A 20308-nucleotide genomic window follows, 5' to 3' on the forward strand; every position below is an offset into this window, starting at 1 on the left:
AAGAAGGAGAGAAAATGAAACACACACACACGTGTATATATATATATATGTATTCCCAAGAAGAATACTAAAATTCAAGGAAAACAAGAGATCAGAAGTAAAGTAAAGTAAGGAAAGTACACAGTATATAGATATATACATACATACATCCACACACTTATCTCCAAGCCCGCCACAATCTCTCTATCAACCCTAGGAGAGCATCAAAAGATACCGAGAAAAATGATATCAAAATCAAAATCAAAATCGATATCAAAACCAGACAAATCCATTCCATTCAAATCCATCCAACCTTACCTCACTCTTCCGCCAACCACTCACCAACCAATCAATCGATACCCAACACCCAACACCCCCCGTCCTCCCCCCTCAGAAACCCTCCTCGGAAACCCTTCAACTTCCATTCCCACATCTCCCCCGTTCCCACAACCCCATAACCCACCCACCCACCAATCAAACCCCCTCAAAAACAAACCTCCCTCGCCAACTCACCAACTCAATTTTGACATTTACATTTCCTCGGTCAACTAACTACCCATCCACCCCATTCCATCTGCTATCAACACATTATCACATAGAAAGAAAGCACGCACAGATATACATACACCTATCTATCTACATCCCCTAGTACCAATGCAACCAACTAACTAACCCAGCAGTACCACAAAAGAATTCCCGATAAGAAAAGTGTTTGAGCATCCCATTCCGTGGAGTGGGGCTGTTGATAGCAGATAAGAAGTTTCCCGTGCTAACCTTGACTCTAATTGGTCAATTGGCGATGCCGTTCAATATTCCCATTCTCTGCCGGAGAAGGAACGGAAATGCTACTTGCTATTTGCTTTTTGATAATTTACTTCTAGAGACTTTTTTAGTCAATACTTTGGATGTTAGTCTAGACTGGGCAGTGATAATGTGGGTAAATGGAGAGGGTCATCGAATAGCTGTACAGGAGTACCTGTGTTATGAGTATCGGAGCAAAGATTGTTCTACCTAGGTAGGTATCTGAGAGAAGATGGAAGAAATGGAGGGGCAAATCAATAGATAAATAATTGTATTGAGAGTCTGTTACGAGAAGTAGAATTTTTATTGAAGTAGAGCCTATGCATTTAACCACAAACCAAAGCAGCGCAACGCAGTGCTCTATGATACTATCGCATCTAGATCAAACCTCGAACGCCAATCAGTCCCGACATTCGCTTACCTGGTATCCATGACGATTTAAAAAAGGAAAATAAATAATACCCCTTGTGCCGTTCCAAATGCCAAAATTTTGTGCCGGACAATATACATTGTCAGGTCTTGTCAACCCATGATTTCGAAGAAAGTTGCAAGAAAAATAAAAATGAAAATAATCATCAGCATCCTTCACTGTCACCGTCATCACTCATGCTACCATAGCCCGCATCGTTTTCCATGCCAACAACTTGTGCAGTAATGGTCAAGCATTTCTCCACCATTTCTCTCTTCAATTCAGTCTCCAAACCACTCTTCTCACCATCTGTGCCACCGATCCAAATTCTGAGGTTGCCAGCAAATTTTTCCAACGAAGTAGCACAGGTCGAGGCAATCAAAGTATGTTCATGCATCTTCTCAACAAGCTTGTACATTGCCGTGAAACCAAGTAAAGTGAGATTGACCGGAACAATAGAGTCGATAATTTTTGGCGCGTTCTCAGGATTAGCTGGCATAGGAAAGCGTTCCAAATAAGCAAGGGCCATTGCGCAATGGATCGAAGTTCGAATGTCTGGTAAATTGGCAACAGATGTTTTGATGTTAACATTTGATGACACGGGCATCTTTTGTTGTCCTGCACCAACTGCCTTGAGAGCCATAGCGATACTTTGTCCACGCTTTTCTTTGACGAGAACGGCACGCGCAACGAGAGCACGAATTTGAGCTCCGGATCCAGGAGGTGCTGTTTGAATGGCAATCTTGATATCATCGGCAATGGTTTTGTAACTTGCAACGTCTTCATCCTCTACCTCCAGACTCTTTGCCAAGGCTTTGTGGAGTGTAAGACTTGACCACCAAGCTGCGACAGCATCAAGAGGGCTCCGAACAGCAAAATCATCCACCACGCGGTCCATACCACAGTTTACCTTTGTGTTGCTGGTGGTGGGTAGATTCCATGCAAGATTATAAGCACGTTGTACAACGGCATCGACCAAGACATCATCGCACTTATGCTCAAGAAGGGTAGCGAGATGTTCGGGTAGCTCATCTTGTTGTTCTTTGGACTGAGAAAGAACTTGCTGCATTTGTTTTGCTTCGTTCCATTTCCATCTAGCCATTTCCTGAGCACAATTTCGAATGATTTTAGATCCAGTAAATCCAATCTCGTTTAGCTCCCATAACAAAACACGAATGTGTAGTGCTTTGAGCATCAAGCGGGCTGGAGTGTCAGGGAGTGTACCAGAAGCCAATAAAGTCAGTGTCAAACGGCTTTTGCTGACCTCAACATCGCCACCAGTCAGCTGTGCGTCAAGAGCGATAGTCCAGGCTTTAATCCGAGCAATCTCTTGCTCTTCCGTGGTACCAGTCAAAAAAGAATAGAGCGAAGGTCCAACAATGTTGCGACAGGTGAACTTGCCAACCTTCATACACAAAGCAGCTGCCTCAAGAAAGAAATTGTGTCTTGGCACCCAGACCGTTTGAACGGCTGTAAGCCAAGCCTGTCTTCTGACTTGTATAGAAGAGGCGAGTGAAGGTGCAGCGGCTAAGTTAGCAGACTTGGAACCTTTGGCATTTGGCTTGGGGCTAAACAACGAAGGTAAGAAGATGTAGAGGAGGAGACCGAGTGCGAGAGAGTATTGAAGATAATGTATAGTCTGGCTTGCTGGCAGGTGATATCCCTGGAAGTTGACCTCCAACATTGAATGAAGACCACGGCTCAAGGCTCTAAGGAAGTGAGTAGGAAGGGCCATGAGACCACGAGCGCCAGGTGTATCCGTCTCTTGCTCTGCCTCTGAGAAACCTTGCACAATCATTAGACCAGCAAGAGAGCCGACCATGAGCTTGCCAAAGTATCCACCATTCCATGCGTTAGGACCGATTGGTTGGCGGTTCTGAGTGACGTATTGCGTGGGAACAGCAAAAGTTTCTTGACTCATTTGCCCATGTAGTCTGCGCATATCGTCTGGTACAGGTATCATACCTTGATCGGAGGAAGGTGAAGGACCTGGTGTGTTGAAATCTTGAGCGTATTGATATGGATTCATTGGTTGTTGCATGGGACCGAAACCCATCGATCCAGAGACAAAGAGCTTCTCGAAAGCGTTGATGCGTGTCTTCATTTGATTATTCTCATCCTGTAAACGTGAATTGCGCTTCTCTAAATGCCGAATGTATTCAGTGGCCTTGGAGAGGACCTATTTAGAGGAATGATTAGCATGGCTTGAGCCCTGGATGTGAAGTGAAGACATAAAATAGTGGCGTGATTTTGAGACTCGCATGACATGTTGTCCAACTGATTGTCATATCCGCAGATACATCGACTCATATTTGCATACTGGAAACAAGAAATAAGAAAACAACCTACGGTAGCTTTGTTCAGTTTGTGAGCCGGAGTTAAACCTTGTAATTCGTCTCGATCATCAGCTGTCACTTCACCACGAGCGCTCTTTTGCATTATCCGCAGACTTGGTACACTGTCCCGAAGAGCCGCGATCTTGTCGTTCAGATTGTTGCGATATCTCTTCTCAATCATATTGTGCGCCGTCGTCTTCTTGGCAGGTGGGTGGTGTCCTCCAGACTCGTCGTCGTCCTCATCGTCGACCTCGGCGGAGGATTTGCGCTTGCGACTCATATCTTGTGATTCGGGTGAGGAGATAGAAGTGGTCTTGGAAGTGATGGAGACTGGACTGTGTTGGTTTTGGTATTGCAGGTGAGGTGGCATGGCAATATCGCGCAGCTTTTCCTGTTGAGCTGCAGTAAGTCCACCGTTCGAGTTCATACTATTGTACTTTGGACCGATATCTTGAAGGTCTTCTTGTTTCGGCATCGGGGGGTCCCAATTCAACGGGGTCGAATATAGTCCGCCGTCGTAGGGCGGGGTAGTCTCGTCCCAATTTGTTGGAAACAAAGGATCGTCGTCGAGGCCTAGTGAATCTGCAAAAATGGCTGTTTGATCAAATTCATTGGAAGATTCGAGACCGGCTGAGATTCCCGACAACGTCGGATCGAAAGAAGAATTCTTGGATACCATGATTTGGCACGTCACCTCGAAAGGTGTCTTATTATACAATAGGTTATGTTATGTGGAATCTGGGGATGGGGATGTGGATGTGGTGAGAAATGGGAGAAAGTGGTTTGATAATTGGGAAAGTTCTGAAGATCGAATCAGATAAGACAAGGATTGAAATGTACACAAAATGTACGAATTGAGACAAGCTTGCGAATGATTGAAATGATTGGAAGTGAATGAGAGGGAGGCAGGAAGGGAAAGTGGTATAGAAGGAAGGTCGAGAGTCGAGAGAGTTCACCAGATCACGGGTTCATACGCATCTTTTGCTGTGAGGATGAAATTTGTTGTCAAATTTGTGAGCATTGGGGGAATTGGGGGGGAAATTGGGATATATTGGATTATCGACCGATAAGCCGTGGTGGTCTGATTTTATCGTATGATGGGCCGTTCCGCAGGAATTTAGTCGAAAACGAAAGGAGACTAGCTATATTAGGACAAGTGCACGAGAGAAGTCAGAAGTTAGAATGGATACTAGGTACAGATGTTGCATGAAAATAGATCACTTCCAAGATTGCTTTTCTTCATCAAGTGCTTGGTACTCCGTGATTAATAATACCCAGGTATCGCTTTATTATGATGATTGTTATTGCTTTTCTTCTCCTTCTTCTCCTTCTTCTCCTTCTTCTTCTTTTTCCTCTTCTCCCTCTTCTCCCTCTTCTTCTCCCTCTTCGACCACGAAATCTAACTGCAATTATTGTCCTGGATATCACCTTGAAGCTGGACATTCATTCAATCTTATACGTCGTCAACAACTGAACAGTGTGTACGATGTACTAGCTATGTTTTTGAAGAGATCAAACACAACCAGCCCAGCGAGAACGAGGCTTTGAGAAATCCAGAAACCTTCATAGTATTGATTGATGACGCTCCGCTAGGCCACTGCCGTGGAGGCTTTTTCGCTTCGCTCCATGGACGACTAGAAAGAAAAGGAGAAGGAGAAGCTTAAAGGAGAAGCTCAAAGGTACCGGTCTATGTACGGCAAATTACAGTGGATCCGTTCCAATCGAATACACCAAGAACATCCATATCTGCCAAGCTACGAGTAGGTAAGGAATTAGTCGAGGAGCTTGTTCTTGCCAAAACGCGGGGTGAACAATTGCAAGTAACAAGTGAATAAAGAACGAACCCTAATGACTCATTAGCTACGAGGTAGACTTTCTAACCTCAGGACCTCGTAAGACTGAGGTGCCATTTTGATTATATTTCCATATCGTTGATGTGGTCTCTACCCATGTCTTGAATTTGAGTACTGTTGTATCACTCATTCAGTCGATTTTAAAGAAGCCAAAACGACTACTTCGAGAAGCCTACCAAGTGGAGTTGCAAATCTCAATTATGTAATCATCTGAAACACACCGTGATCCGGCTGAAAGTGTCAAACTAAACTTTGGGTACACCATGCGTAACAAGCGAAGGAATTCCGCTGGATGCGTGGGTAGTTTTGTGTACGCATTGCCCTGAATCTGGTGTCTTTCAACCAATCATTCTGCCCTAAGCGTACATGCTTTGAAGACAGTGTAGTTCACGCTATCAAATGAAGCCATGGGTCAACTTTGGGGGAGATGCCGTCTTAAACGGGTTATCTTTCTCAAGATCCACAAAGAGCTGTCATTTAGTTGTTGTGCCACCTCCAACTGTCCTTCGCCAAATGAGCGAATAGCTTCGGAATGGAGATTTGATAATCTTTCACTTAGAAAGCTCGTCGATGTAGTCAGTGTACAATGGAAAAAAAGCCTTCCTTGACAGAGCTCGAGCTATATAAAGTAGCCGTTCAATGGCGATACGCCTTCATGCGTCTTAATCCGTTCGCATGTTTCCATTTCATATTCTTAGATCTCTCAACATTGTTATTCTCCCAGCATTGGTATTCATGACTGTTTTATTTGTGCCTTGTACATCTTTTGTATCTAGTCCAATCGTAGTTGGTCAGAAGCATTTCTCTTCTCATTATTTCAAGATTCAAAAAGACTCAGGTCCGCCAGGTGACACACAGCGACAACAATGTCGACAAATATTGGTTTGTAAAATTCCTCATCGATAGTTCACGACAATGGAAGCGTTATGATTCAACATTAGCTTCGTGAACTTGTCATACGCTCTTATACTTATGATTCAATAAAACCTTGGAGTATACTCGCAGATATTTTGACAACGTCAATGTATTCGATTTTGAGTTAATTCATGAGGTATGCACCAATTATTGACTTTTTCTATCTGTGTAAAGACTGTATGGTTCCCATTGTTACACGTCAAACGTCAATGATGGATCCATCAGAAGCTTTTAAGTTTTTGCTTTGTTATACTTTCATCATTGATGTTCGAACCAATACTGGTAAACTCAAATGACAGACAGAGTCTCAGATTCCTCGACCACGCACCATCTTATGCTCAATTTCTCCGCATGCCCGATCAAAACACTTTGAATGATTTAAGTCGGATTCTGTCGGAAAATAGAACGATTGCCAAGTCCGATTGTTGTTAACTCCCCGAGAAAGGTGGATTTGGCCCGCTAACAAGCAGGATATCTCCTCGTAATTCTTGAAAGTGGGGCAATCAACCAACGGCTCCCTCTTTCTCGGACATTCGATTGATAATCTGGGGAAGAAATAACATAATGGCCATAGCAATGAGTGCTTGAATATGGGGTACATTAGGATTTCATTTAGTAAATTCATTCGGCATCCCACCTCGGCATTCTTAAATAAACAGTGACGATGAGGTTTCGACAACTAATGACCCACCGATAATTTGATCTGCGCAGAAGATGAAAGCATAATATACTTGACAGCGTTTTCCTTGAGGTCCAGCTCACCCATAACTTATAAGTAGCAAGATATTTCTCATCTCAAAAGATTTTCTAGACATTATTCCGCCTGTCTTGAATCGCCACTATGGATTCTGCTAAGTTCTCTCAATTCAACGTTTCGGTCAAAACCTACAAGACAGTCCGAGACCATGAAATCCAAGCCTACATTCTCGTACCCAAAAACATATCTCCTGGGCCCCATCCTGTGATCGTGAAAATTCACGGTGGCGGTTCGGTAAATAGCTCTCGGATGCCCTTCCAATTTACAGATACTAACCCACAATCTAGGTAGCCGGATCAGGAGTTTTCGCTCCTTGGTTTCCTCAGTACCTCCTAACCCTCGCGCTTCGAGAATCTGCCATCATTATCGCGCCAAACTATCGACTCCTCCCAGAATCAACTGCTCCAGAAATGATATCCGATATCTCCGATTTCTGGACCTGGATGCGTACATCCTCATTCCAATCTTCTCTTCCCCCCAATATCATAGCCAACCTTTCTCACACTCTCTTGTACGGCAATAGTGCAGGTGGGCATCTTGCCATGCTATCTTCACTAACCGAACCGGAAAATACCATAAAAGTATGCATAGCCGCATATCCGCAACTAGATATCGAAGATGAGTGGTTCTGCGAGAAATTTGAAAAGCATCCTTTTGGTGCACCCATACTTCCCACGGAGATCTTGGACAGTCATTTAGAAAAGATGGAGAAGGATCCAAGTAAACGGGAGCTTGTTTCCGATACAAAAGATCCATGGGAGAGATTGCAACTTATTCTTGTGGTGCTGCAGCAAGGAAGATACAAAGAGATGTTTGGGCAAGAGGAACATGTATATCCTTTCCGAGTTCTCGAAAAGATATCTAGAGAAGAGGTGAAGAGAAAGATGCCTTTCCTTTGGCTATATCACGGAGAGAAGGATGACGTTTTACCTGTTGCCGGCACCACGAAGTTTGCTGGAAAATGGCGGGAGGCGTTTGGAGGGGAAGAGTTGATGGTACATATTGAAGAGGGCGCAGACCATGGGTTTGATACCGAGACAGATGTTGATGCGGGGTGGCTGAAGGAGGGATTGGAGAAGGTCGTGGGGGTTTGGTTGAAGTAGAGGTGATTGAGTGGAATACATATTTTTATCAAATCAGACTTTATGAATATATGTGGATCGCATTGTGAACATCATAATATCCGGATCGTTATTCAAGTAAAATGTATTTGTAGCTTATGTGATCTGGGAAGAGTTTATTCGTGGAGGGCAAGTCTTGATGATGCATTGGCGTACGGAAATACAAAAAGCACGTGATACTGATCATCCAAAGCTCATTTGTTGATTATAATTTCCCAATTGTCCGAGAGTTTTTGCAGGAATTCGACACATTGATAACCACTTGTAATAAGACTGCTTCTCGGTTAATTTTGAAAAGTTGGCGGAATCAGAGTACAACCTGCAAGGAAACTAGCTGCCAACGAGTCTGATAAGTCCGTCATCGGTCTCATACTCCTTCAGAGCTTTTTCCTTCCACGCGTCCCACTTCTCTTCGACCCCGAAACACTTCAATATCGCGGTAGCTAGAGGAAGTGCGTATTTCCATTCAGTCTCAAGGGCAAGACCCCAGAAAAACCTCCTGGTTTTCTCATCTGCGCTGTCGCTAGTTGATCCAGTCATACCTCCTTTGTGAAGCAAATCAAGCAAGACCTTGTCGTCTAGACTTAGTGGTACCGAACCTCCGCAAAACGCCTGCATATCTGCAGTAACTAATGAAGGACCAAAAGCTTCCTCTCGTGGCACCACACGTGCCATTTGCCAGTCAATGATGCCAGTGATATTTAGCTGATCATCAACGAATAGGTGATCGCCTTTATCATCCACATGTTTGAGATAGAATCTCTCCACACCATCGCTGTCAACACTGCGCTTGAACTGATGAACATTGTCCTTCAGAAAGCGGTACACCAAATAGGCATTGATTGGGTACTCGGTGTAGAGTTGGCCGTCCGCGATGAGCTCCAGATACTGCTCAGCAAAAGCACTATAATACTCGGTAGAAGTTGAAAACGGGCCCCTCGGATCAAGTACAAGGAACCTATCGCTCGCACACTTAGAAACTTGTAATTGAGATGAATGAAAGCAAAGGGACCCAGCTTTCTCAAACGGGTGCTTCTCCAACTCTTTAAGAATTCTCGCAAGACCAGCCCAAACTTTTGCCTTCTCTTCCTTGCTTGCCTCGCCACTAGACCAACATATTCCAGCTACCTCCTCCATAAGGATGAAGCTAACGCCGACTCCATGGTCTCTGTTTGTGCCTGCCAACCCATAACTAAAAACACGTGGGGCGGGAACAGCAGTCGTCTCGAGAAACTTCAACGTGGCATACTCGCTGCAGACAAGATATTCTATCAGCGAGATAGAGACAGTGTTGCAGGTCGCAACGCGGGGAACTCGTAAAAACCATGATGGGGAGCCATCTTCAAATCGTATACGTGCGTGGTAATTAGCGGCTCCCATGAAACTCTCATCACCACCAAACGAAAAATGTTCGATGGTGCATTTTCGCCCGCTATTAAGACTTGAAGCGTGTTTGCATACAGCTTCATCATCGATCATTGATCGGAGGCGCGTGATTTCAGCTTCATTCTGCGCGATCCACGCTGCATCGTCCAGATCCTGATAACATTAATTTACACTCTCGCCAGACTTAATGAGACGGTATTTTTCCTCACCTGATTGCACCCGTGAAAAGGCGGCAATATGTGAATGCTGCATAAGTATTGAGAGCATGAATCGCAACCACCAAGAGCGCGCACGCTCGGTCGGTCACAATCAACAACCGAACAAGTAAAGAATCTCAAGCTCATAACAGGAAGAAGCAGTTTTGTAGAAACGGATGTCGTTGTACAATTTCAACAAACCAAATCGTTGCTGGGATCAACCAATTAGAACTAGTAATTCTATTGGAGCTGGTCGCAGGTCCTACGATTGGCCGAAATGGGTATCTCCACGTGATGGGGCATTTATAAATGCCCCGGCGCTAGTGTCATCTCTAGACGTTTCTAATTATATCTTTGAAGTATGTATCTTTAAAATTCACTGGTGAATTATTCTGTGAACAGCAGTATCACAACCCTACCATTATACACCTTGGCTTGTACTAGAAACAGAGATTTCGCCTCGAGAAATCATAGACCGTGAAGGCCGAGGGATTGTGCTTAGCAAGTTGTTTCAACTGGAAAAAAAGAACCTTGGCATAATTCTACGCTTCGCAATCCTTCACGATCAGCACCAATAATCCAGTCTTGCCAGCACTATCATCGGGAGTGGACATTCTTTGAAGACTCACTGACCTTGGGAAATTGGTATTCACTCTCTCGGACGTCATGGCTAGAGTTGTTTATCAAGATACAAGGGGGAAGTCTGTTGGAATCCCAGGGTAGAGCACATTCCGCCACCGGGCAAACATGAAAATTGAGTATGGGCGAAGCAAAGCTACTTGTTTGTTATCGAATATTCCCCACACTGTCACTGCCTCGAGTTCATATGCAATGATTGCGGTGATCTATTATTGAAGCTCTTGGAGTGGTTTAGATCACCGAATAAGTGAGTTACGAAAAGGTTAGACATATTCGCCTTATAACAACGTTATTATTTCCATTCGTCTAATTCATCCTTCTATTCCATTTTTACTTTTTTGGAACTCGATAAGCATCGAATCACTTCAATACTTGATTCTTCTCTGGCAGTTTCGTCGAAGATAAAGTCGTGGAACCCCAGAGGAAGGTCGTGGCCATGTGGCTTTGAGACTTAGTAAGTTTCATTCGAAACCGTGCCTCCTAGTAAGATCGACGCACAGAACAACACCAACCCTATCACGATGTGCACTTGTCCAATGACTATTGTTATTTTAGTTTTAGCCTTTGGAAGAATATTCATTTCTCTCAATGCCGGTACCTGTCATTGTTAGAGCTTGCGTTACAGTTGCCTTCAACACTTGTCCAAGTCGGGACCGTCATTCCAAATTGAGTAGATTTTGGTGCCCTGATCGTCGTTTAGGAACCCACTCATTCGGTGTTTTCTTCAATCTCACGATACTGCTAGAGACATGGCAGCCTTAGTATGCACCAGTCTTGTATTCTAGTCTCATCTACTTTTCATCAACCTTAAACATCTTCCATATTAACAATTGCTGTTGTTGACGACGCCGGCGCCGAACATGAGCTCGCGTTGATAGCAAGGAACATAATGTTCACTCATGATTTTCTATTCTTAACTTTACACCCATAGATTGGGGTTTTTACATTTTAATAATTTCTTTTGTCGCTGTGTCGTAATGGCTATACCAGATGCTATTCAGACGCTGTCTGCTGCTTTCTCATTGTTAGTCTATCAACCTCAAATCTCTTTGGTCATTTTCACTAACAATCACTAAAGTGGTATTCTTCTGCAGGCAGCGACAGGCGCTTTACTTATATATGCTAGGGGTCATGGTTCAAATATCTTCAAGGACGGCCGGAGGCTGGTCCTCGTTCTGTTCTTGTTGTTTTCTGTTCTATGGGCACAGATTGGTTTTCTAGAGCTCTTAATGCCGACGACGGGTGCCGGAATTTGTCAGGTTGGGTTAATATTTACAACGGGCTTCGATCAGTTGGCAAGGGTGGCAATCGAACAGTTTTTGTTGTGGTCGATTGGGCATGGAACGAAGATCACCGTCATTCGAGCTATTTTGCAAGGACTATTGGTTGTCCGATTGATTGTGGGAGGCGTTTTGGTCGGAATTACTCGCCCTCAGTTTTCACCTACATGTGTCGCCGAAACTTCGATAATACCGGTGGCAATTGTAGTTCTAGTTATGGACCTTGTTATTGTTGGAGCTTTGCTCGTCCAGGCCGGCTCTTTGGGAATGTTTGGGGATCGACGTGAAGACCGAAAAGTACAGAGTCGAGCTCTATTGCTAGTCATCGCAGGCTTTGCGGTTTGGACAGTAGTATGTGCTTAAAATGTTTTTCCAACGCCGTTACTGACAGGAAGTTTAGACCAGTGTACCCATGATTCTTGGTATACCTAGCATTATCCTAATCGTACGAACTGTCGTACCAGCAAATGGCCTCCTTGTGCTCGTTGGTGGGTGCTGATCATCTATGGTTGTCGTGATGTACTAATATCAATATCTTATAGGCATAGTTACTATATTTCCGGTGGCATTGTTGTCGCCGAAGCAAGAGGATTCTGTAACCGCCGGTGCAAAATCTCCATTCTCTACAAGCCCGATGGCATCATCTCGAGGCATATTCCAGAACGGTATAGGCGCTGAAGGATCCCCAATAATTAGTCGCACTGGCACTAAAAATCAACTTTTTGTAGTCAATCCTTCCTCAACGCCACCTCAGAGAGATGTACGGGGCTTCACGAAACTCGACGACGATGGAGATTCAGGGGCAGCACAAGTTCCAGGTGGTGTATTTCCCGCCATTTTCGCTGCATCATCACTGGCTTCGGGCCAAGCAGCATCCAATTCAGCCTCCTCTGCACGCCCGAAAGTATCCGTTCGAGGTCTGGCTATCTCGAGGCCTATAGTCAGTGATGAATCGGATCCTAATACGCCTTTTGCCAAGATAGCCACGATCGATCTTAAGACTGCTATAATGAACGATCGCGAGCGAAGAGAAATGGCCAGCAAAAAGTCTCCATTCAATACTCCAAGAGCAGTTCCCCTACGACCAAGAATGTCGCCAGAAGAAATGTTAAACAAAGCCAATGAATCTGCAAGGAAAGGACCACCATATCAATCCAAAGAGTGGACGGCGGATTCTGGACTTTCTACTTCTGCATTACTTTCTCCTGCACAGGAAGTGCGACGTCGGTCACCACGAGGAATTAATAGTTTAGAAACCCTGGAAGAGAAGCAGACTTATAGACCTATCGTCGGATTACCATCTATGCCTAGAGCTCAGAATTCAATGCCACCCCGACAGAATGCTGTCCCTCAACCAGAAACAGTTATGTTAATGAATGACATCATCTATGATAATCCTACAATAGTACAGTCTATCATCAGTAGAACCCCTGGCCATTCCAAACAAAAGTCCTTGCAGGAACTTTCGCCCTTGACTCCTTATACTTCGACATTTCGACCACGGGAGTCTGTAATTGACAGAGCGAGACCTATTCCCAGGCACAAGAATACAGGTATGTTTGGGAATGAGCCACTGCCAGGCCACAGGCGTACCAAATCAGGCTCTTCAATCTTTAGCCGGAAATCTTTGTTCGCTATTCCAGATGATGCACCAGAGCTGCCCCCACTTCCACCAAAGCCACATCCAGTGTATACTGCTGCCGAACTAAAGAAAATTCTACCTAATGATACCAAAAGTATGACACTTAACGAGAAGATAGAGTTCTTATTTCCAGCTCCGCCAGAAGTCAGCTTGCTCAACAATCGCCGGTCGTCCGTTCCAGATCTTCCCAGTATGGCTAGTCAGTCAGCTATTGAGGATGAGACAGACTTTCAATATAACCCCATTTCAAAACGGACGACAATCATCGCAGCAGTTAGTCCGCAAGTTTATCCAACACAACAAGATTCGACAGAAGCAAATCTCAATCGCGAAACGCATCGTTCAAATGCAGTAGGAAGTCCGTCAAAGACGTTGGTGCCAAGTCGGATCTATAGCGACGCAAGCATTCTCAAGTCGAAGAGCGAGACGATCCCAAGTAGCTCGCATAATGAGAACGCCCAAGCGTCGACTCCTTTGGATGGAGATTATTTGAGCGAGACTAGTCCATCGATTGCATCTGACACATATAGAAATTCTTCGTATTCTGCATATTCGCCACTGAGAAGTCAAAGGTTTACACCTGATGTTGAGAGGTTGGAAAGAATGTCGGAAATTCCAGTAGAGGACGATGAAAATGAAGGAGAGGTCATGGTTGTCATGATGGATTCTGCTGAACATCGAAGATCTATGGCCGAATCAGCGGCGGGTGACAGGGAATCTTTCATTTTCGATATCAATGGCTTACCAATTGATGCAACACACACTCTCCCAACATGGCATCGACGTATCGGCGACGAACTGCCTGCATTTTCTGATCGAAGATCGAAGCATGGATCCCGGAAAATTTCACCTCCCACTGCATTACAGTTGGAGCCACCACGTGGAAGAGCATCTCCAATTCTCATTCGTAACGCAGAAGCATCTCCACTATTAGACTCACCAGGAAGGGCACTTCAAGAGATTCAAGATCAATTGAATCGCATTGAAGAACCAAGACGTCCATCACTGGGATCGATTCTACGTCGTATGCCAGCTACAGAAGAGCTCGAGGACCTGGGCTACGATGAGGGTATGGAGAGGTTACGATTACTTGAAAATCTCGAGAGGGAAATGGGCGAGCAAGAAAATGATTGGCAACAGATGCATCAGAATTTCAGTCCTTACTCTGATTCCTCAATTGGTTCTCTTGCTACACCAGAATTTCAAGAGTCCCCCGAACTTAGAAGATCGACCATGGAGATAACCGATCCAAAGAGATTATCGTTGGGATTACGCCGCACTTCATCTCGGATTATACGTCAACGAATGAGAGAGAACATGGCTGGGACGTCCGCAGAGGATGATATCATGTCTTCTCAGGTCCAAGAGAATCCTAGTTTGGGTGACTGGCAGCAGCGCTTGGCTAATGCCCAGATGTCTTACATGGAGAATGCGCCAGCGATCTCTCATTCGCGAAGTAGCAGTATAAATTTCTTGTCGGTGTCCAAAGCACCAATGGGAAGCCCTGCTCCACTCGAGACCGAGCCAGAGACGGAGTCGGAGTCGGAAAGTGAATGTGAAAGCGAGGAAGAAACGATGGATGATGGACCGCTAGTTGCTTCGCCATATCACCCAAATTTGTTGTGGCAGCCAGTAGTGCACTCACCTAGATTAAATACCTCGTCACTCTGGAGCCCTGTTCATGACAAGGCCTCCATGGAACCCAGTCAATCTCCTGAGCTTCCAGCAAAGTATTTACGTCCCGCGCAGCGGACATGCGATGTTGCAATGGTACTCAGTAGCAGTAATTTATGGTCGAAATCATCTTTGAACATGCAACCCAGCAGTGTCTTAGCACAAGCGCTGTGGGGATCAACATCAGTCCAAGCAGTTACTGTTAAGGCTCGCCCGGTGACCCAAAGACCCCCTAGAAGATCCAGGCGTATGACGCTTTTGGCAGACATTGGTATGTGATTATTGATATTCTGTTACTAAAGATAGGAACAAGTAGCTAACAATAAATAGTCGAAAATCCCGAGCCTCTCCCTAACAAACGCGAGACGCTGGGAATATTTCAATTTCCATGGGGCGAGCGATCTGACACAGCTATACCACAGCAAACTTACAATTCATCGTTTCAGGCTGGACCACCATTGAACGCGATGCTCGACTCGAGGTCTCATCAATTGGAATCTGATGGACTGGAATATTCATCTACATCATTTTTCGATTACGACGAGGAAGAGGAGTTTGACTCCGAGATGGAAACTGAAAGCGATGACGATTTCGACGAGACCACTTTATGGGAAATTGCAAGCATGCTCAAGACTACCGATCTTCCTTCAAAAGATAGCTTATTGCCACCACCAAAGTCTCCCCAGAATATCATTGAAGATTATGATGACTATGAGACGAGTTCAGAGACTGATTTCAGCTCGGAAAATGAAGATTATGAGGAGTTCAATAACGAATTTTATGGAGACTATAATGAGGCTAGAAACTCGACCATCATATTTTCTCAGGAAGATATCATGAACTCCGAGGATATGGTTATTTCTAACGTGGCATCACCACTCGTCGTGTTGGATGAACAGAGCTCCCAAGAATTGTTCGAATTTTCGGGTGATTCTTCCAGGTCTCTAGTTGAAGACTCGCTACTTTGGGATCATGCTCCGTCACCGAGCACCAAGGGGTTCGAGTATGGTTTGCCTCAACCAACTTCGGATGTCTGGCAATCTTATATCCCATCATCGCAAGACACTATTCGAACGAAATCTCAACCGTCGCTTTCAGTACCTGAAATTTCGACCCACAGCCTTTGGAATGAGGAGGACAGTGATGTTTCTGAGGAGCTAGAGTCAGATATGGAACTTTGCTTTGAAACTCAATCGCCACCTATCACTGTTAGAAGTCTCATGTGGACTCCTCCAGCGGTTTCTTTTGAAGTTCCAAGTTATGGTCTATTCTCTATCGAATCCAAGCGTCAAGATTTCCGCATAACCACGCAAACACCGGCTGCACTTGATATCAAGAAGGTCCAGCGGGTAAACTCATCCACACTTTCGGTACTTTCTTCCGATAAGTTGTGGTCAATCGAAGAATTTGTGCCACGCACAAGCAAGAACTGGATTTTAACAAGTGCGATTAAACCAGCTTCATTGACAGTTGCCGCTAGTCGCTCTTTTATGTGGACTCCAACTCCGGTCGTTGCTGGTGAGATCATCGAAGGTCTATTTCAGTCAAGATCATCTCGTACCAATTATCGCACGACCGAGCTGGAGCCAGCCGCATTGGTTTTGACATCCAAAGTAAGAAGTGTACCGGGAACCCTTTCAAACTTGGTATCCAATAAGCTTTGGCGTCAACCATGCTTATTGCACCTGAAGCGTGATCATGATTGGATTTCGGAATCTTCTATTCGACCAGTTAGTCCGTCGATAGCATCCGAGACAAGTTCTGGAAGATCTTCACCTGATATTTCAGATGCGTCATCTATCGCTTCAACGAGTACTAAAGCATCGTCATTGTTCTCCTTCGCTTCCGTTTCATTGGGTTCCGTTTCCATGCGAAGAACCCTTTCAGCAAAGAAGAAGGAAGAAGTCATTCCACCACCGCCACCTCCTGCTGACCCAAGCAAGTATCAATCGAAGCTACCTGTTCGTCAGGCTTCTCTGAAACCAACTCCAAGATCTCCCCCAAAAGCTTTGCCTTCAACACCACTCAGGCAGTCAAAGGTTTTGTCTTCCAGAGATATATTCGAGGCACGAATTCCTCCCAACTCAGAAAAGCCCCAATTGTCGAAATTCCGTAGATCTGTGGTGCCGATGAAACCAGCCAAGCCAGCTCACAGAGCTATTAGACATCAATACAGATCTACCGTTGCCTTCCGTGCCAACTGGGACGATGCGTTGAACGAAGCTATCATCGCAGGATTACCCAGATCTAAGACAGCATCTGCCGAATGGGATCTTTCTCTAAACGAGGCTATAACTCTCGGAACACCACCGACTATCGAAGAGCCCCAGATATCTCTGAATCTCTTAGAATTGGACCTCATAGAACCCATTGCAGAAAATACCACCGGGCCAACCTATTCCGCTATCTATAATCCCGCAATCCTCCACCCTGTTTTCTTCACCGAAACTCTCGTCTCAGATGTGGACAATATTCATCCTGCTGCTGTTGGACACACAAAACTTCTATGTCTCACAGCGAGCGTTGATGATTGGGATCGCGCATTGGGAAAAATTGTGCACACCGATACGACACGTGTGCAACGTCCAACGGTGTTTGCTTTTATGTGGAAAGACGCGCTGAAAGAGGCTATTGCTGCGGGAATTCCGAAGGAATTAGAGAGGTCTGATGTTGTTGAGCTTCAGAGAGATACTGTGGTAATGACTGAAAGTGTTCTTCCTAGCTATGATGTTTCACCTCCTCACCCAGAATTCTTCACAGAATCCATGGTGTTGAGTGCCAGCGATGTTTATAATACGGCCTTGGAATATGTTCAAGATCCGAGATTCGATTCTGCTCTTCTTCACCCAGTCTTCTTCGCTGATGTTCTCATTTCATCTACAATGGATATTCACCCTTCTTGCATCGGACATTGCACCATCACAAGTTCTCATCCAATTTCTGAGTTTAGTCTCTGGGTCCCCAAATCGACAAGCATGACGTCAGTCGTAGACAGTGGTCTATGGACAGAACCATCAAAGTCTGTTTGCGATACTCAGCCACAATTTGAGATGTTAACACTCGACCATTCTCGAAGACTTATTGCGCAAAAGGATCTTGAATTGTCTACGTTGGAATCTTATGAGCTTTGGCAACCATCCCCAGCTTCCCTCATTTCAAGAAGTTGGCTACATTCTTCGAGCAAGCCTAAGGTCACCCGCAATCTTCTATTCCAGAAGCCTGTCGTTGAGATTATTGACCAGAGCGATGCTTTGATGTGGGAATTATCGACAAGAACCGTCGAGTATATTCCGAACATGTTTGCAAACTTGAAGCACGATCGTATCCAAAGACCTTCAAGTGCTCGTTCTTCACTTCTCCCATCTCTGGAATCTACAGAACTTTATACAGTGTCGGAAAAGAGTGAGCCTGAGATTCACTGGCTACGTACATCTATCACTTCACCCGTCGTCGCGCAGAACATCTCCACGATGTGGACTGCCAATGGGTCATCCACTCCGGACTTGTTTTCAAGTTTAATGTATGAACCTACCAAGAGAATATCTGCTACTCATTCATCCATTCTCCCACAGCTAGAGTCCTCGGAGCTTTTCATGCCTAAGGATAAGTCACAACCAGAGATTGATTGGCTTCGTGTATCTTCTATGGAGCCCATGATCGAAGAATTTGTTGCAAAAGCAATAGTTGACGATGATACACCACTCCCTAGAGAGCCTACATTCGAGGAGTTGATGACTGATGTAGAAACTCTTACCGAAGAGGAGATTGCCGAGCTACTTGCTGCAGATGTATTTATGACAGAAGAGGACTTGGTTGATATCTCTGTTGCAGACGAGTCCCTGATCGATGCAGGATCAGACCTACTTGAGCTTGAGATAATGGATATGCTCGAATTAGATTCTACAACTTCTGAAGAGCTACTTGACCTAGATGAGCCTCTATCGCGAGCCGAAAAGTTGTGGAGCGCATCCCCACAGATTGCAATGGAAGCATCCACCGGTACATGGAAAGTAACTCCAGTGGCTGCCATTGCTCGTCCAGATATCTTTGCTAAGAGCAATGACTCGCATCCTCAGAAGTTGACAACCTCCTTCCATGCACACATGGCAAGGCTCGAGTCATCACAGCTATTCACATCGAGCTTCGTTTCCAAAAGTGAAATTGACTGGCTTCATACCTCCTGCTGGTCTGACACCTCAAGTTCGAAGTCAGTGTTGACCCCAAGTGCTCCTGAGACCTCAGCCAACTTAGTCCCACCCCCCGTACTCATCAATGCGAAGACTTGGATGCCTAAGCCATCACCTATAGCACAGGTCTCTATGGGAGCCATGTGGATTCCATCCATAACACGCAATGAATTTGAGCTCCCCATGTTCTCCAAACAATATAATCCACCCTTGATCCGCAGGAGCAAACAGGAACTCGAGAAGAAAATCGAAAGCACCGAATTGTGGACAAATGAGAGAAGCACTCCGCAAAGTCCTAAACACTGGTTGTTAGGCTAAACAACAATAAAACGGAATGTTATTGAATGGTCATTGTATATTAAGTATGTTTGATGAATTTGTATACTATAATTTGTGCATTTTGGGTTGCCTCTGTTGGATTTGCATCAAAGGGAGAATAAAAGCGGAGGATACAGGTCGGGACGGTGCATATTGCATATGGCGTAAGAAAGGATGATACCCGCCAATCATGTAGATAGTTTACTCACGAGCCATTTCTGGCATTTCTCTGTAACATTACTCAATATACGTTACTTTGATGCTATTCTGCTCCGCTGTCTTATATGTAACAATCCTCACGTGTAGCTTCGCAACGTTACCTGAATGCCGTGGTGAGAATGAACACGCGTGAGACTGGAGCCGTAGGTGGCTTTTTCGGCGTAGTTTTGCTAAAGAATGAGGATCAGGTGCGCATTCTTTGCAGTGTAAATTGAGCATCATACCTCTCATTTGAAAAGGAGAAGGTATATACCTAGTAGTGTTCCTAGATTTCAGACTTACATTCTCGAACTTTGCAATACTCTAGACATTTTAACATGCCTTCAGTCTCTAGAAGAGAAGGCAGAATATTGTTTCGTTTTGAAAGTAACTCTATCCTGCAATAAATCGATTTTTACTTGTTTTGCCTGAAACTACTATGTGTAGGTAGTGAAAGAGTTTGAAGGCACAGTCCACAATACAATCGAAAACCATATATAATCGAAAACTACATACTCACAAGAAAGGAAGAGGGGATACGCGGAACGCACCCTCACGCCCTCGAGAGCGCTTTCCAACAAGCTGTCTCCCTTATTTCAGGCTCTGCGTGCAACAC

At 44.8% G+C, this 20308-nt stretch overlaps 4 protein-coding genes across 4 annotated transcripts; 2 read left to right on the top strand and 2 right to left on the bottom strand.

The window, feature by feature from the left end:
- Positions 1–1036: 1036 nt before the first annotated feature.
- On the bottom strand, positions 1037–4712 carry EAE98_005717 (uncharacterized protein). The gene is made up of 2 exons (XM_038953339.1): positions 3539–4712; positions 1037–3368 (listed from the first exon to the last, which is right to left on the bottom strand). Exons 1-2 carry the CDS (start codon positions 4202–4204, stop codon positions 1356–1358), a joined length of 2679 nt encoding a protein of 892 aa, XP_038810440.1. The 5' UTR covers positions 4205–4712; the 3' UTR covers positions 1037–1355.
- Positions 4713–4797: 85 nt separating this feature from the next.
- On the top strand, positions 4798–8186 carry EAE98_005718 (uncharacterized protein). The gene is made up of 3 exons (XM_038953340.1): positions 4798–5289; positions 5386–7284; positions 7338–8186. Exons 2-3 carry the CDS (start codon positions 7135–7137, stop codon positions 8151–8153), a joined length of 966 nt encoding a protein of 321 aa, XP_038810441.1. The 5' UTR covers positions 4798–5289; positions 5386–7134; the 3' UTR covers positions 8154–8186.
- Positions 8187–8501: 315 nt separating this feature from the next.
- EAE98_005719 (uncharacterized protein) lies at positions 8502–9650 on the bottom strand (the record flags this gene model as incomplete). The annotated part of the gene is made up of 1 exon (XM_038953341.1): positions 8502–9650. The coding sequence occupies one exon, from the start codon at positions 9648–9650 to the stop codon at positions 8502–8504; it is 1149 nt and encodes a 382-aa protein (XP_038810442.1).
- A 1720-nt stretch (positions 9651–11370) lies between these two features.
- Positions 11371–19494, top strand: EAE98_005720 (uncharacterized protein; the record flags this gene model as incomplete). Its single annotated transcript, XM_038953342.1, has 5 exons — positions 11371–11417; positions 11472–12024; positions 12074–12161; positions 12216–15260; positions 15320–19494. The coding sequence occupies 5 exons, from the start codon at positions 11371–11373 to the stop codon at positions 19492–19494; spliced, it is 7908 nt and encodes a 2635-aa protein (XP_038810443.1).
- Between the last annotated feature and the right edge of the window lie 814 nt (positions 19495–20308).

Source organism: Botrytis deweyae (assembly GCF_014898535.1).
Source record: "Botrytis deweyae strain B1 chromosome Unknown BDEW_011, whole genome shotgun sequence".
In the NCBI taxonomy this organism is placed as follows: Eukaryota; Fungi; Ascomycota; class Leotiomycetes; order Helotiales; family Sclerotiniaceae; genus Botrytis; species Botrytis deweyae.